The sequence below is a fragment of the Trametes versicolor genome (assembly GCF_000271585.1).
Source record: "Trametes versicolor FP-101664 SS1 unplaced genomic scaffold TRAVEscaffold_3, whole genome shotgun sequence".
Lineage (NCBI taxonomy): Eukaryota > Fungi > Basidiomycota > Agaricomycetes > Polyporales > Polyporaceae > Trametes > Trametes versicolor.
The window spans coordinates 922,859-939,699 of record NW_007360323.1 but is presented as its reverse complement, the minus strand read 5'-3'; the positions used below and the strand labels follow the sequence as shown (position 1 = coordinate 939,699).

General features: G+C 54.4%; 4 protein-coding genes across 4 annotated transcripts; 3 read left to right on the top strand and 1 right to left on the bottom strand.

Annotated features, from left to right (window-relative positions):
- The first annotated feature begins 164 nt into the window (after nt 1-164).
- TRAVEDRAFT_56726 (aflatoxin-detoxifizyme) lies at nt 165-3,449 on the top strand. The gene is made up of 18 exons (XM_008036971.1): nt 165-345; nt 405-621; nt 717-848; nt 905-1,071; nt 1,125-1,290; nt 1,351-1,409; nt 1,468-1,604; nt 1,667-1,831; nt 1,885-1,904; nt 1,956-2,012; nt 2,073-2,097; nt 2,150-2,313; nt 2,367-2,395; nt 2,448-2,545; nt 2,604-2,638; nt 2,695-2,825; nt 2,885-3,158; nt 3,222-3,449. The coding sequence occupies exons 1-18, from the start codon at nt 248-250 to the stop codon at nt 3,336-3,338; spliced, it is 2,091 nt and encodes a 696-aa protein (XP_008035162.1). The 5' UTR covers nt 165-247; the 3' UTR covers nt 3,339-3,449.
- A 403-nt stretch (nt 3,450-3,852) lies between these two features.
- On the bottom strand, nt 3,853-5,650 carry TRAVEDRAFT_118248 (auxin efflux carrier; the record flags this gene model as incomplete). Its single annotated transcript, XM_008037203.1, has 6 exons — nt 3,853-3,955; nt 4,019-4,277; nt 4,332-5,063; nt 5,117-5,179; nt 5,233-5,534; nt 5,598-5,650. 6 exons carry the CDS (start codon nt 5,648-5,650, stop codon nt 3,853-3,855), a joined length of 1,512 nt encoding a protein of 503 aa, XP_008035394.1.
- Nucleotides 5,651-6,792: 1,142 nt separating this feature from the next.
- On the top strand, nt 6,793-14,066 carry TRAVEDRAFT_63199 (multidrug resistance-associated ABC transporter). The gene is made up of 42 exons (XM_008037202.1): nt 6,793-6,982; nt 7,054-7,414; nt 7,469-7,732; nt 7,784-7,960; nt 8,009-8,072; nt 8,124-8,164; nt 8,216-8,262; nt 8,313-8,427; nt 8,479-8,884; nt 8,941-9,004; nt 9,066-9,162; nt 9,213-9,243; nt 9,295-9,430; nt 9,484-9,529; nt 9,584-9,611; nt 9,662-9,688; nt 9,744-9,806; nt 9,859-9,899; nt 9,956-10,223; nt 10,286-10,395; nt 10,447-10,495; nt 10,549-10,636; nt 10,693-10,705; nt 10,756-10,908; nt 10,963-11,233; nt 11,284-11,452; nt 11,506-11,649; nt 11,703-11,764; nt 11,815-12,054; nt 12,110-12,212; nt 12,263-12,381; nt 12,423-12,494; nt 12,552-12,558; nt 12,618-12,747; nt 12,799-12,862; nt 12,914-12,936; nt 12,986-13,111; nt 13,166-13,412; nt 13,477-13,491; nt 13,543-13,655; nt 13,705-13,728; nt 13,786-14,066. The coding sequence occupies exons 1-42, from the start codon at nt 6,864-6,866 to the stop codon at nt 13,909-13,911; spliced, it is 4,863 nt and encodes a 1,620-aa protein (XP_008035393.1). The 5' UTR covers nt 6,793-6,863; the 3' UTR covers nt 13,912-14,066.
- A 673-nt stretch (nt 14,067-14,739) lies between these two features.
- TRAVEDRAFT_117874 (CyP450 monooxygenase) lies at nt 14,740-16,799 on the top strand (the record flags this gene model as incomplete). The annotated part of the gene is made up of 10 exons (XM_008037201.1): nt 14,740-14,941; nt 14,991-15,120; nt 15,186-15,374; nt 15,431-15,695; nt 15,745-15,868; nt 15,923-15,936; nt 15,993-16,264; nt 16,325-16,441; nt 16,501-16,647; nt 16,712-16,799. The coding sequence occupies 10 exons, from the start codon at nt 14,740-14,742 to the stop codon at nt 16,797-16,799; spliced, it is 1,548 nt and encodes a 515-aa protein (XP_008035392.1).
- Nucleotides 16,800-16,841: the final 42 nt, after the last annotated feature.

Sequence of the window (16,841 nt, the reverse complement as noted above, 5' to 3'; positions counted from 1 at the left end):
AGTGCGGTGGCCGGTCGAAGCACATGCGCGCATGTGACGCCACCGCTGTATATTGACCGCGTTCACACTCTCGAGCCCCGGATCTAGCTGCTGTCGATTGTGGATGCGATTATCTGCAGGCCGTCTCGGAGGTCTGCGTGTCCTCACGGGCTGCCCAAATCCCACCAACCCCGCTCTCTTTCGCTCCAGTGCGATCCCACGACCGCCTCCTACCCGCATTCTAAAGACTAGGGCATTCTCTACTACGATGGCTCGCGCGAAGTACTCTGCGGCGGAGGCGTTCTACGCGGACCGGGCTGCCCCATACTGCAGTCTCTCGGTTGCAAAGTCCTTTCAGCAGCTGAGGTGAGCCACCGCCCCGGTCTACCGTCCTTTGATCTGTGTAGCTGACGCGCACGGCCTAGCTCGAAGGAGAAGAAGTACGCGCACTACATCGGACAGGCGTCTTGGGCCGGCGCGCGCATCATCCAGGGCCAGTGGACGGAGCAGGCCCAGAAGCTCTACGATCTCCTCATCCTCACCTTCAGCGAGAACGGGAAGCTCGCAGACTTGGAGGGGCTCCAGAAGCGTAGCGGTGTCTCGCAGGAGGATTGGGAGGATGTACTGCAGTACACGAGCCAGGTCAGTCCGCCACCCTATACCCGGCATTACGGAATGCGAATGTTGCGTGTGTCCAACGAGGAACTGTGCGTTTAGTGGCTGACGTGAGGACATAGGTGTTGAGCAACCTGGTGAACTTCAAGTCCTTCGGGTTCACCAAGATCATTCCCCGGGTGTCCGCGGAGCAGTTCGGTGCCGTGGTCGAGAAGTCCGCGAACGCAACCAACGCAGTACCACTTTGGAACGAGGTACGCCTACTAGATGCATGAATTTGATTTTATAAACTCAGCCTTCGGCCGTACAGCTTAAGGAACACATCTACCAACTCGCCCCGCAATCGAGTACCTCAATTGGGAAGCGCTCCCTGGGTCACATTTCAAACTACTACCTTGGTGAGGCTCCGACCGATGAAGAGGTCGCGGCGATCCAAGCAGCAGCCGAGAAGCTCGATGTCAATGTCCTGAACACTCGGTACGCCTCGTATCAACAAATATTGCGTATATACTCACACCCCTACCCTGTAGCGTTCGCAAGGACGGCCCAGACAACTTCACACTTCTGGTCGCATCCGCCGACTCGCAGGCGTCGGCCTTGCACGAAATTGAGATCCTTGACAAGAAGGCTAAGCTCACCGTCGAGTACGGAGACTTCGCTGACGCGTTGGCGAAGACTGTCTCGGCCTTGGCAGAGGTACATAGTTTGATCCGAAACTAGCACGCTGAGAACGCTGACTATATCTTGCTTTACTAGGCTAAGAAGTACGCAGCCAACGAGCACCAGACTGCGATGCTTGAAGGCTATATTGAATCGTACGTTTGACTACCTTTGCATCGTCCCGCTGCACTCGCTCATACTCCTCTGTTTCAGTTTCAAGACTGGCTCCATCCCCGCACACATCAAGGCTTCAGAGAATTGGGTCAAGGATATCGGCCCGGTCGTCGAGAGCTACATCGGTTTCGTAGAGACATACGTTGACCCGTACGGCGGACGGGCTGAATGGGAGGGTGCGTTCTGTTTGACAACGTAGGCATGCGCAGCGGCTGATGAGAGCATCCATGAATTGCAGGTTTCACTGCCATTGTGGACAAGGAGCTCAGCGCGAAGTACGAGACGCTGGTCAACGATGCGCCTGAGCTCATCAAGTCGCTACCATGGGGCAAGGACTTCGAGGTCGATGTGTTCCGGAAGCCCGACTTCACTGCTTTGGAGGTGGTTTCGTTCGCTACCGGAGGTCTGTGTCTCTCAGTCCGTGTATGCCCGCCCATGTACTGACCGCTTGAACAGGCATTCCTGCTGGAATCAACGTGAGCCTACTCAATAATGCTCCTAATATGATGTGGCTGAACGCAAGACAGATTCCGAACTACTATGAAGTTCGGGAGTCCGTTGGCTTCAAGAATGTCTCTCTAGCAGTAAGTGTGAACGTCAGATCTAGTCCGGGATATACTGAGTGATGCGCCTCCCTCGGCTAGAACATCTTGGCAGCCAAGGCCCCTAGTGAGTTCTAGGATCCAGAGTAGCTCTAATCAGCACTAAACAAACCCAACAGATGAGGAGTTGACGTTCATCCACCCCGACGACGCTGCGTTGTACAACGAATGGGACTCTCGCGCTTTCGAGGTCCAAGTAGCGAACCACGAACTGCTCGGTCACGGTAGCGGGAAGCTGTTCAAAGAGAATGCGGACGGGACGAAGAACTTTGACCCGGAGAAGGCCAGTCACCCTAAGCTCACTTTCCTAGTGCGGTAACTGACCTTGTCGACCAGATCGTCAACCCTCTCACCGGCAAGCCGGTGTGAGTGATATTTCGTGTTTACAGTGCTATCCATATTCACACTCTTCTCTAGCACTTCGTGGTACAAACCGGGTCAGACGCCCGACTCCGTGCTGGGAGAGGTCTCTTCCTCGATGGAGGAGTGCCGCGCCGAGACCGTCGCGTTGTTCCGTGAGTAATTGCTCTCGTATTTGTGCATCCGTATGACTGAGTGGTGCCTTTCCGACAGTTGTTAGCAACCTAGACATTCTGAAGATCTTCAACGTAAGTGTGCTGCGCGCCCGGCTGGCTTTACGTCTGCTCACAGCACATCATTGTAGTACACCGATAAGAAGACTGTCGAAGACATTCAGTACATCTCCTTCCTGCTCATGGCCCGCGCCGGTCTCCGCGCTCTTGAGTTCTACGACCCCACGATCAAGAAGCACGGTCAAGCGCACATGCAAGCACGGTACGCTCCCGTCCTAATATATAATCTGGCTGGACACAGAGAGCTCACGCTACGGTTAGTCTTGGTATCACGCAGCACCTCATAAAGTCCGGCATTGCGCGCCTCGAGGAGGTCCGCGCCGCCGACGGCCAGCTCGAGAACGCATACGTGCGCGTCGACCGCGAGAAAGTGCTCACGGATGGCCGCGACGCCGTCGGCAAGCTGCTCGTCGAGCTCCAGGTCCGCAAGAGCACGGCGGACGGCGCGGGCGCCCGCGCGTTCTACACCGAGCTCACGACGCCCTTCCCCGGCTGGGACGGCGAGATCCGCGACCTCGTCCTCAGGAAGAAGCTGGTGCGTGCTCTACCCTCGGGTTTTATTGGGTGTTCGTCGGGTGATGCCGACGTTTTTGCGTAGCCGAGGAAGATCTTCGTGCAGCCTAACACGTTCATTGAGAACGACGAGGTCGTGCTGAAGGAGTACCCGCTTAGCCCTGCTGGGGCTATCGAGAGTTTCATAGAGCGGAAGCTTTAAATCCGACTCGTCATTGGGTTGATGGTGCCGGGGACGAAGTTGTGGACAACAAAACCTGTATTATAGTTTGCTTTCGCGAGGTCACACATCTTATCGAAATGCGTGGTTGAGGAAGTATGAGATGTTTGTATTATGTTGTGATTGCGTGGGTCGGCGCTGTGCGCTGTGGGTCTAATGGTACATAATGTGAGTCGTCTACTATCCGTGCTCTACGGCGGTCATCTATGTCATGGGGAGAACGTCGAGATACTATAGGATGGGGATAGTCGTGTAGTGAAGTCGATCTAGTTGACCGGATGAGCGAGAACATAAGCCTAGAGAAGCAGCAGCGAAACGGCGGTGAGTGCCCTAAAACGAGATAGGTAAGTGATGGATTCATCGTGACCGAAAAAATAGGGTTAACTCACGAGGACGAGAAGAACATGAAGACGTCTGCAGAAAAGGTGATCAGTACAGACACAACACGGGATGTAAGTCGGGACTAGCTTACATTGCACGAGCAAGAACGCCTATCCTAAGATGTCAGCAAGCCATCGCATCTCAAAATGACCAACAAGCTTACCGAGAGTGTGTCTACATTGCCGTCTGGTGAGTACAGCGAAGAGACGATCATTTGGCTGAAGCGGACCCATGAATATCAGCTCCCCTTCTTCCCTTTTTAACATGACCAGTCTACTCACTTGACGGCAGTCGGCGTTCCGCTCAAGAACATGGCGACAAACCGCTCCGCCTTCGCGCTCTTGTCGATGAGCCCCGCGTTGGTCATCGCCTGCACGAGGAAGACCCCGATAACGGGGAGGATGGCCATCTTCGTGATCGTGGTCAGGAACATGGCCATGAGAGGCAGGCGCGAGAGCGGCCGCGGCGTCTGCAGCCGTGCGAAGCTCGCGCCGAGCAGCACGAGAGCGAGCGGAACGGCGATGTTGCCCATAAATTGAGCTGTGGATCTGCGTAAGACGAGTGTATACATAAAGGGAGTTGCCGTAAACAAACCAGTGTCAATGAGGAACGCCAATGGTGGACGGCCGTCGGGGCCTTTCCAGCTCGGCCCACCGATGTCGGATACATCGACGAAGAGGGCCTTGAGAGGCTGCACGAGCGCGATGGGGAGGGAGATCGCAAGCGTGATCGTCACAGGGGTGATCAACGCTGCTAGAGGTCGGAAGACGCGAATGACTCGGTGCTTGAAGGAGGCAGGGTGGAGAGTGTCCGTATCGCTCCCCTGTGCCAGACTCTGAGCGTCGGCCGCTGAGCGGATCGAATGCGCCCGAGTTGGTGGGGGAACCGGTGGAAGCGCGGAGGTAGAAGCTGAGGGTGGGAGACGGGTGTTGGGAGCGGGAGGCGCGGCGGTGGACAGTCTGGATGTGCGCCGCGCGAGCTGGACGTCGGGATCTGTCTCGGGCAGGTCCGCGTTGAGCACCTGCACGTCGAGTTCTGTGACGGAGGGCTCGACAGACTCCACTACGTCTTTGCCTTTTTCCTTCTCGGCCCATGCTTCCTCGTCCTTCTCTGGGGCTTCTACTTGGGAAGGAGGATACTCCCGGTGCAGGATGTAGCGCGCGACGAGCGCCCCAAAAGGCTTTTCGTGCCACTTCAGGCGGCGTTCCGTGGCCTCCCCCTGCGGGACGCCGGGGCGGTAGTCCCATGACAGGGAGTGGGCCGCGCCCAACATCCAGAAGGTGATGTGGTAGCAGACGATGAATATCGAAACGTACGAGACGCCCACTACAAGGCACGAGGTCAGGCAGCACGTTGTCAAGGGAAGTTTTCGTACGTACGAGCCTCGTCAACAGAGGGGTCGAAGGGAGCCTGCTGCGTTACCGATATGACCACGGCGTTTGCTTTGAGGTCGCATGTCAGTATTTGGACGCCAAAGGGGATGCAGGATACTAACGCAGGTTTCCCCAGTTGCTCATACCCGTGAGGACGATGATGCCTTGCCAGAAGTTACGGGGCACATAGCAAAACTCGCGGATTATGAACCCCGCGAGGAAGCCGAAAGCCTGGTAGAAGAACGCGATCAGGAATAGCGGACCAATCGCGCCCACATTCGAGGGGGTGAACGCAGGCACAATGTTGGCGAAGATGAGGGCAGGCAGGGAGACGTTCATTGTGACTTGCGAAGCACCCTGTGCGGCAGCTGGAGGGAATAGACCCATCCTCGCAAGCACATATCCGCAGATTATGGATATGAAGCTGGAGAAGACGATCAGCGACGGTGTACGCCACCCACAGAGCGATATGCACGATTCGACATACGTTTTGATAAGGGGCATGATGCCCGAATAGATCAAGAACGCCGCAGAGGCCATTTTGAAGATGGAACCGTGGAGACGGTCGAGTGCACTTGAACGGGGGACTGGTAGAGCTCAGCGTTCGGCTTCTGCTCTGAAAATTTATACTCTAGTGGTCAGAACGCTGGGCATGCGAGCTGGCGGTGGCAGTAAGGAAGACGTAGGTCGGAGAGAGAACATATCGCTTCTTTGAGTCATGACCCTCCTCATGTGAGCCTTCTTATCGCCTATTTTCGGTGGGACACTCGTCCACGGAGCTGCGGCCCGCCGCTCCTTCCTGTTCCGCCGGCTTTTCGGACGAGCGCTTCAACCGAGCGGCGTCGCGTGGATGCCACGCCGCTCAGGCTACTGGCCCTGCACACGACTCACTCGGACTCACGACTCGGAGGACACCCCGAGCGGTGAATATATATCCTCGTAAACGGGTTTCGTGAGCGAGGCTTTCCGAGTCTCGACTCGACCAAGGTGGTACGCCAGCTGACCCCAACAAAAAGTGGTGCTTTTGGTCCACTAACTAGTCTCTTTAGCTGAATGTGTGTCTTGATGGCGCGGTGCCAGTGGACTAATGCAAAGACAGATATTTCTGCCATGTGATATTCGGTGACTCCTCGAGTGAAGTCTTCCTATGAAGTGCCTACGTACCTCCACTTGAACATGCCTGTTAGAACTAATACATGGGCCGTGCCCCATACTGATTGAACCGTGCTCTTCGGAGTGACGCTGCCTTAGTACCTCAGATCGGACCCCAATATAGGATACGATATGTCAGCCCAGCCACAGAGCAACCCGACTATCGGCGGCACAATATGGCCGCCGGTCCCTAGATTGGTGTATCTAGCTGCTCAGGCGAAGAGATGAGCGGTTAGAAAAGGCCAGGCTGCGTATTAGCACCACCTACATTCAACGCTTGACTAATCCAGTTGTTTGCCTTGTCTCAGAATCGACTGCAAGTCAATCAATTTCGCCGGTCACGCTGGAATGAGTGAATGTGACGAAACCGAGAATGGTGGCATCTGGCCTGATCTGACCGCCCTGGGGTGATCGAGGGCCGAATGAGGAAGGGGCGATCCGCCACAAGGGAGTGTCGATCGGAATCTGGGTCGTCCACACGGTTGAAGAGAGCGGCTCCGTGAGTGCCGCAAATTGGTGACTTGGGCCGCGTCGTATATCTCGCATCCCTGCTCCTCCCACCATCTGCCAGCTGCCAGCAGTTCTCACCTGGCTTCCCAACATGGCGGCCAACTGGCACATACCGACGTGGATACAAGGCTCCCAGGTCGTCTTGGACAAACCAACTTTCGCATCGCACTCGATGTACATGGGCATTAATATGGTGAACGAGGATCACGAGTGCGTATTCCTGTTCGCCGTCAACTGCGGATAGGCGCAATGGAACGAAGTGCTAACTGGCTGCGATGAAGAACCTGGAACGAAAGCCTCGCATATCCGGCTGGCGCAGCCATACTGTCCGCGGCGCTGTTCTCCCTCCAGCTGATATCGCGTGCCCCACCTGTCCAACGGTTGTACGCAAAGCTGACTGGGGCAGAGGCGTCTGCGAAGCAGGGCGAGGACGTTGAAGCTGCTGGGAACTCTGGAGAGCGTCCATCACATATCACTCAACTGGGCGGACCGGTTATCTTTGCTTTCAAGGTTTCTCGCCTTCTTTCCTCTGTGGCACTTCTTGCGCTCTCTATCACCAGCCTCGCAATCAACGGTGATGAAGACGACGACGAGTATTTCCATGACTCCCGCTGGGTGGCTTTCGGACTCATTGGTGCATACGTAAGGCTATCCCGAGAAATCGTCTAACGCGTTGCGCTGAAGCATTGCTATCAGGTTTACGCGTCTCTATTGGCATTTGTATCCGTCATTTCCAGCTCCAGCTTGAGCAGGCTTGCGTCCAACCATGCCGCATTTGTGCTTCTTGTCACCTGGGGCGTTTACTTCTATCGGGATGCTTGGCCGCTAGCAACGGTCACCTTACAGCCCAGGGACGCTGCTGAGGGCCTCTTTCTCTGGCTCAAATTCGCTGTCCTTACTGTGGCTGCTATTGTTGTTCCGATATTCTCTCCTCGTGCATACACTCCCGTTGACCCTAAGGTTCGTTCTCTGTTTACAGCTCACGGTGTCCGTGGTTCTAATAGTATACAGGACCCCATGCCCGAGCCGAACCCCGAGCAGACGGCTTCGGTATTCTCCATGTCGATATACACGTTCTTGGACGGCATCATCTTCAAGGCTTACCGGATGCCTCATCTTCCTTGGGAGGAACTTCCCCCACTGGCCGACTACGACTATGCCAAGAACCTCGTAAACCGGAGCTTTCCGGTAAGTCATTTGCGTCTTTGGAAGATTCGCTTTCTTAACATCCGGTAGCATCTCGACCCGTTCAGGGTGTTCAAGAAGCATCACATCTTCTTCGGCATCATGAAAGTTTTCCGTAAGTACTGCACATAAGTAGCCATGTCTTATATATTGACGTCGTCTACAGGTGCGGAATACATGCTGTTGGCTGTCCTGATGTTGATTAGGGTAAGTTGCTCGGTGTCTCACTGTGAGCAAAACTCACAACCAATGTATCAGGTGGCTTCTACATTTGCAAGCCCCATTGGTATATATCGGCTGTTGCAGTGAGTCAACTTCGCTCGACACACTTGCGCTTCACTTACCCTTTTGGCAGATTCTTGGAGACTGGCAAGGACAGCGACGGCGTACGCCCGTGGGTTTGGATCAGTTGGCTTTTCCTCGGGCCCGTCTTGGGTGCAATGGCGATTCAGTACTACGTCTTCAACACGGTGAGCGCGATCCCGTCAGTCAAATCATCGCAAGCTCAATTCTTCGTGTAGACTCGCATGCTGGTTCAAACCGAGGCGATAATCACGCAGCTCGTGTTCGACCACTCTCTTCGCATCCGTATGAAGTCCGAGACGTCCTCGTCGCCCTCTACGAGTCGTGCGTCCACTGCGGTGCACACGCCGGACAACGCATCTATAGCCGAGGTTACGGATGCTGAGCAGGGGTCCCCTTCGAGGTCGAACGAGAACGGAAGCGAGGATGAGACGGTACATGCTAGCTCTGCAAGCACTACGTCCGCTACCGCCACCAAGAAGGGCTCCGATACCAAGAAAACGGAAGAGAAGCTCGCCACAGCCGGGAGCGGAGCTCCAGCTGGTAACCTGATCGGTCGGATTAATAACCTGGTCACGACCGATTTGAACAACCTTGTGGATGGTCGTGACTTCTTGTTCATCGGTGAGGCGTCCCCTCCACGTTGCATGTGCGATTTGTGCTGAGACTACTGGCGACAGTGTTGTATGCGCCAGTTCAGATCATAGTCTCAATCGTCTTCCTATATGTGATTTTGGGATGGAGGTAAGCCTCCCTAGCTCTCTCGACGTATATCGCGAAAGTTAATGGCGTGTCTCGGCTCTAGCGCGTTCGTCGGAATGGCGGCGATGTTGCTTCTTTTCCCGATTCCGGGCTACGTCGCGTCCATGATCCAGGGCGTTCAGACGGAGAAAATGAAAAAGGCAAGCCATCAAGCGAAATGAACAAGTCATGCAACTTACCCTTCCGTTAGACCGACGCACGTGTGCAGGATGTTACCGAAAGTACGCCGTCTTCACTCGTTAGGGCGAGAAATCGCACTGACCATTTTGCAGCTATGAACGTGATTCGCATGATCAAGCTCTTTGGATGGGAGCCGAAGGTCGCCGATCAGTTGGCCGGCAAGCGCGAAGACGAGCTCAAATATATCTGGAAATACAAAGTTCTCGAGCTGGTCAACGGCAACATCAAGTACGCTGGGTTGTACTTCTACGTTCACGAGTTTAATCTAACGATGTGTGTAGCTATGCCATCCCCATCGTCACCATGGTTGCCACCTTCGTTACATACGTAAGTCTTATTAGGATTGTGCAGCCAAGGCGTGCCGCTGATTGTGTTTCACAGACGGTCTTTATGGGCAGGGAGCTTACTGGTAATGTGGAGTACGGATGCCGCGCTAGATGTTGTCTAACCGTTATACAGCCTCTCGCGTCTTCTCCTCCATGTCGGGTGAGTTCGTACCTGGTTATCTTTCGTCACACCACTGAATGGCATGATCTCGTAGTCTTTGATGTCCTCCGAGACCAGCTGCACACTGTGTTCTCTTTGGTCCCAAGCATGATCCAAGGTTTGTCAAGATTGTTTCCGTATTGGCGGGTCTCGAATGACCTTTTTCATAGCCAAGGTGTCCCTGGACCGTATCACAGAGTTCCTCCACGAGGTATGTTCCGAGTACGTTCGATTCCATAGTTCAAAACTGAATATTTCGCTTCACAGACCGAGCTGCTTGACGAATTCGCTGACAAGGACGCGGAGTCGTCCGAGCTGGTCATTCCCCCGCGTACCGTTGAGAGCGACGTAATCGGAATCCGCCAGGCAGCGTTCACTTGGTCGAACACGAACGACGGCTCGGTCACTCCTGGACCGAGCCGCCGCAACTTCACGCTCAGGATTGAGGAAGAGGTGATCTTCAAGCGCGGCAAGATTAACATGATTGTTGGCCCAACCGGCTCTGGGAAGACGTCTCTTCTCATGGCGTTGCTTGGTATGTACTCCGCATGATCACTGTCGATTTCCACGCATATAGTTGACCCTGCGTGTTCATAGGCGAGTTGCATTACATCCCGGCCGGCCCAGATTCTTTCGTTAGCCTTCCGCGCGCTGGCGGTGTTGCGTACGCTGCGCAGGAATCTTGGGTGCAGAACGAGACTATCCGGGTGCGTTCTGGTTCCCCATGTATGTCTGCGTGGGCCTGAATGTTGTTACAGGACAACATCCTCTTCGGCGCGCCTTACGACGAGGACCGCTACAACAAGGGTGAGTAACGACACAACTCAGGTATCGAATGAACGCTGATGTCTGTCCTGTAGTCATCTCGCAGTGCGCTTTGAAGCGCGACCTGAGTCTGTTCGATGCCGGAGATGCGACTGAGGTCGGTGAGAAGGGCCTTACGCTCAGGTGAGCGCGATGTTTTGGCTTCAATGTCTTGTCACTAACAAGCACATCACCAATAGCGGCGGTCAGAAGGTATATAGTCACGCATCGGCGCGATGTTATTTACTAATCACAACGAGTAGGCACGTATCACTTTAGCTCGCGCGGTCTACTCGTCTGCGGAGATCCTGCTGCTCGACGATGTCCTCGCGGCACTCGATGTGCACACCGCGCGCTGGATTGTGGACAACTGCTTCAAGGGCGAGCTGCTTCGCGGACGCACTGTCTTGCTAGTGGTGCGTTCAATCTACTTACATATCATCCGTTGAAGATTCTTATATGCGTCGAAGACCCACAACGTCGCAATGGCAAGCCCGATCGCGGAGTACGTGGTGTCTCTTGGCACCGACGGTCGTATTACGAGTCAGGGCACGCTGTCGAAGGTTCTTGCCAAAGACAAGAAGCTCCTTGAAGAACTTGCAGAGGAACGCGAAGAGCTCAAGAAAGCTAGCAATGAGGTCGATCCTGTGGCAGTCGACGAAGAAGCTGCGCCTCCCAAAACCGATGGCAAACTGGTTGTCGCAGAGGAAATCGCTGAAGGGCACATCAGCTGGCCAGCATGTAAGTTGTCGTTCTCGGATCATTGTCGACTGACGTTGACCGTTATATAGTGAGGCTCTACTTGTTCAGCATGGGTGGCGCACATTCGTTCCTGTTCTGGCTCGCCGTCGTTGGGTTCCTGGTCATCTGCGAGTTCATGGGCGTCTTCCAGACGTACTGGCTGGGCTACTGGGCTCAGCAGTATGAGGACCACGATCAAGCTGAGGTCAAGGTATTCTTGTGAGTGACTTTGGCATTTCGTTAAGGTGAACGCATGCTAAGAGCTGTGACAGTTACCTGGCCGTCTACATCACTCTGCTGGTCGTCGCCATCACGGTCTACTGCTCGAGTTTCCTCGTGTATCTCTTCGGTTCCCTGCGCGCGTCTCGCTTCATTCACAACACCCTGGTGAAGTCGGTCCTTAGCTCCACTCTGCGGTAAGTACCACCTGCGATCATGATCTGAACACATCTCATCCAACATGACACAGCTGGCTCGACAAGACTCCTACGTCGCGCATCATCACTCGCTGCACCCAGGACATTCAGTGCAGTATGTGGTTACAATCTGTCATTCAACTAACTGCTGATTTCGTTACACAGTCGATGGCCCGCTCGCGAACCACCTCGGCTGGGTCATTGAGTTGAGCGTCTCGATGATCATGAAGTTCCTGGCCGTCATTTCATTCTCGCCCATCTTCACCATTCCCGGCGCGATTGTCGCCGCTCTTGGTGGTTGGTGTGGTCAGATCTACATGAAGGCACAGCTGTCGGTCAAGCGCGAGATGAGCAACGCTCGTGCGCCTGTGTTGGGCCACTTCGGCGCCGCCATTGCTGGGCTGAGTGAGTGTCCCGATATTATTGACGTCTATGGACACGTGACTAATTGGTACTGTAGCCTCCATCCGTGCTTATGGCGCACAGGACCAGTTCAGGAAGGAGTCGTACCGTAGGATCGACAGATACGTCCGTGCCGGGAGGACCTTCTATAACTTGAACAGGTAGGTACGACCTTTTCCTTACGTTGACCATCACGCTAAGCTCGAAGCAGATGGGTGTCGATCCGTATTGAATCGCTCGGTGCTCTGTTCGCCGCGTGTCTCGCTGCGTACCTAGTCTACGGCAGCCACGCCAGAGCAGCAAGCACCGGTTTCTCGCTGAACATGGCTGGTAAGTGACTCTTACTTGCGTTGACATCCGTAATTTGACAGCATATGCCACAGTCGGCTTTAGCGCGATGATCCTCTGGTGGATTCGTATCTTGAACGAGTTCGAAGTCAATGGTGCGTTACAACCGCCTCGTAACCAAAGATCTGTCTGACGGTGTTCCATTTCCTCAGGCAACAGGTACGGTCGCATATGTAAACGCAAACCCAGTGCGGGCGAGTTGCTTACACTATCATTAGCTTGGAGCGTATCCAGCAGTACGTCACGATTGAACAGGAACCGAAGTCGACTGTCGACGGTGTTCCCCCTGCCTACTGGCCTGCCAGCGGTTCAATGAGGGTGGAAAAGCTGTCCGCTCGGTACACTCCAGTAAGTCAGCCCTTTGTTCGCTCATAGTGATAGGTGTTTATTAGCGAACAGGATGGTCCGCGGGTCCTGCACGAAATCTCGTTCGAAGTCAAGGCAGGCGAGCGCGTTGGTATCGGTACGTTGATGCGCTCTTCCTTTTTGGACGGGCTCTCATCTTAATCTGCAGTCGGCCGCACCGGTAGTGGCAAGGTGCGCTAAATTGAAAGAGTGTTCATTGCGAGTGCTGACCGTCTTGTAGAGCTCCTTGACTCTGGCTCTCTTGCGTCTGATCTTCACCGAGGGCAAGGTCTACTACGATGGCATCGCGACGGACTCCATCAACCTTGATGCTCTTCGCTCCAACATTACTATCATCCCGCAAGTGGTCAGTTATTGCGCCCGTCTCAGCCGCTTCGTGTTGGCTCAATATCTCTTTCAGCCTGAGCTGCTCAGCGGTACCCTGAGGCAGAACCTGGACCCCTTCACTCAGTATGATGATGCGGTCTTGAACGATGCTCTGCGTGCCGCAGGATTGTTCTCGCTGCAGGATGAGAGCGACGAAGGCCGTATCACTCTTGATTCCCCCATTTCGAGTGGTGGTAGCAACCTGTCGGTTGGCCAACGCCAAATCCTTGCCCTGGCAAGAGCAATTGTCCGACAAAGCAAGCTGCTCATCCTGGATGAAGGTACGCCTGATGCACGTCGTCTCGGCGCTCTGCCACTTACATATCGTGATGCTATGCTCTGCAGCCACCTCCGCGATCGGTGCGTAGTCTCTCGTCGTGCATAAGAACACTTGACTAACAAATGATGTAGACTATGAAACAGATACCATCATCCAAAACTCACTCCGCAAAGAGCTAGGCTCGGATGTTACAATCTTGACGATCGCACATCGCCTGCAGACAATCATGGATGCGGACAAAATTGTGAGTATTCCAGTGTACACCGTCAACAATGTACTCATGCAACGTCCAGCTGGTGCTCGACGCCGGTCACATCGTAAGTATATCATTAGGCATTACCCCGTGGCTTAGCAAACGCTGACCTCGTTGATAGGCCGAGTTCGGATCCCCGAGCGAGCTCCTCAAGAACGAGAAGGGCATGCTCCGCGGACTGGTAGACGAAAGCGGCGACAAAGACGCGCTATATGCGATGGCGAGCGCCGCCGCTCCCTCGGTCTAGCCTCCAATCAGTACGCAGTAGCTAGAGTTTCTAGTACGATTTCCGTGTTCCCACCAGAAGCGCCAACAGCGGGACGAGACGTAGAGCACGGACAGTATCACCAGCAACGATTGTTCCTATCGGATGTATATCATACGCAATAGATTCGCTGTCTCACTACTTCTGGCGCTGTCTTGCGGGCATGCAAGAAGCGCTGTAGTTCCACTGGCTGACCTCGAGCTCGTAGGCAATAAACGTCAGCAGGTATCTTACTAGGGTTCCGGGGACACAGCGGCTACTGCTTCTCGCGCTTGCTCTTCTGCCACCGAAGACTCGTCCTGAGCCGGAGCTGGCGACCTGAGCACAGGTCAGTCATCCATCACCTGTTATACTTTCCAATACCTCTAACCTGGTGATCTTCTCTAGACAATCCTATTGGAAACGCCCATGGTGTATTTGCGCGATACTACCCCGTTCTCAGCTACACCAAGAACAAACCAAGCACGTTCAGCCCGAGAGAACATGTTACGGCGTTGCTCTCTCACGCTTATGCTCTACCATCCTGTTATCGCGGAGCGGTCGGCGACGAGAAGTACACACGGCATACAGAACCTACCCCTGAGGCGTCTGTCGAAGGAGACCAGAAGCTCGCTGAAACCCACTCCTTCGCGGCGGATGCGGTGATGTTTTGCAAATACCTTCGTCGGGGCATTTATTCTCGCATAGAACCCCGCCGCAATGCCGCACGAAGAAAAATCGCAGAGCATTCAACGAACTCTCCAGCGGCGTGGGCCATATGTATATCAAGCGAATTCCCAAAAACCTCGAACTCGTTATCTCTCGTTCGCCATGGCCCACATCGTCAGCACCGCCACTTGGGTCGAACCTCTCCTAGCCACCGCCACTTTCCTACTCTTCGGGTATCTCTATGCAGCTCGCAGACGATACCGGCTCCCACCTGGGCCAAAGCCCCTACCGGTTTTCGGAAATGCATTCGATATGCCGATGCGAAACCTCGCCGTTAGCTTTCGCGAGCTCAGTGACAAGTATGGTATGTGCGCTATACTCTCTCTTCTTATGACCTACTTATACTTCTGAAGGCGACATCGTGTACATGAACGTCATTGGACAGCCTATAATTATTTTAGGCACCTACCAGGCTGTTCACGAGCTGCTCGAAGTCAGGTCCTCAATCTCGTCCGATAGGACACAAGCCCCGATGGCTGACTTGTGAGCCTCTCCTTCTAGTACGTTGGTACCTCCAGGGAGAGTGATTCGATTTGGCATACCTTTAGGACGGGTTTCATGTGGGACTTCGCTCTGGAGGGTTATACCTCGCGGTGGCGGACGCAACGCCGCGCATTCCACCAGCTGTTCTACCCGAACGCCATCAAGAGCTATCGCCCAACGCAGCAGCGCGTAGTCAGACGTTTATTGCGAAACCTGATTGCGAAACCTGACGGCTTTGTCAAACATATAGCACAGTGAGTTCTGTTACTCGCTGTACTAGAGCACGAACACTGACGAACATGACGACCAGCTACTTCGGAGCCTCGATCATGAAAATCGTGTATGGGCTCGAGGTCGCCGACGACGACGATAAGTATGTCATGATTGCCAGGAGGGCGCTGGACGTCTTCAACTACTTTATGGTACCCGGCCGCTTCTTAGTCGACAGCCTGCCCGTCTTGCGTCACGTTCCCAGCTGGTTCCCCGGGGCCGGGTTCAAACGTAAGGCAAAAGTCTGGAGAAAGGATGTTCTGGCATTGCGCAACGTCCCTTTCGAGGCTGTGATGGACAATGTGGTAAATACCATGCCCTTGAAACGAGTTCTTGTAATCTGACCCCTTGTAGGCCAATGGAAACACGCAATCCTGCATCGCTACCTCTTTGCTAGGAAAGCGTGCTCAGCTCGACGGGGAAGCAGGCGTAGAGTTCGAAGAGATGTCGAAGGATATATGCGCCCTTGCGTACATCAGTAAGTCAACTATCGGTGAGCCGCCATGGAGAGTCTGACAATTGTGCGTTCAAGCCGGAGCAGACACCGTGAGCCTCTTCACAGCTTGAGGTTGCATCTTGCTGAGTAGCCATCATGTCTTCAGACATTCTCCAACGTCGTCGCCTTCTTTCTGGCTATGACCATCTTCCCCGACGTCCAGGCGAAAGCGCAAGCGGAATTGGACGCCGTGATTGGTCCGAGTAGGATGCCCGATTTCGAGGACCGTCCCGCTCTTCCGTACATCAACGCAGTGGTGAAGGAGTGCATGCGGTGGCATGTCGTTGTGCCCCTCGGTATCGCGCACCGCACCATCGCTGACCAGGTGTACAAAGAGTATCTCGTTCCGAAAGGCACCGTGGTCGTTTCGAATGCCTGGTATGTGTAGTTCGCAGCGTCATGTATTCGGGATTGCTTACGATGCTCCTGATTCTCTAGGGCCATTTCTCGCGACCCCGAGGAATATCCAGATCCTGAGGAGTTTAAGCCGGAACGCTTTCTGGGTCCGGAGCCTGCAAGGGACCCTATGTCCTTCGTGTTTGGCAATGGCCGACGGTGAGTAGCTTTCCCAGTAAGCCCAAATTACTCGCAACTGAGGCTAAAGGACATGCTAGAATCTGTGCCGGCCGACACTTTGCGGACGCATCGCTCTACATCATCGTGGCATCCGTCCTGCATACGCTGAGCATCAAGCCGCCACTGGATGCCTCCGGCAAGCCAGCTCACGTCGAGCCCAAGATGACCACGGACATGCTCCTCTCGTGAGTAGCCCATCGCCACATTCTCGTCGTTATTCAAGTTGTTCATGTACTTCCAACAATTTAGTTATGTGGAGCCGTTCAAGTGCCGCATCGAACCGCGTTCGGCGCAAGCTGAGGCCCGCTTGAATGACCAGGACCTCGCTGACGAGTGATACCGCCGTTCAGATGTTCAGCTGCCAATTGTTATTGTACTG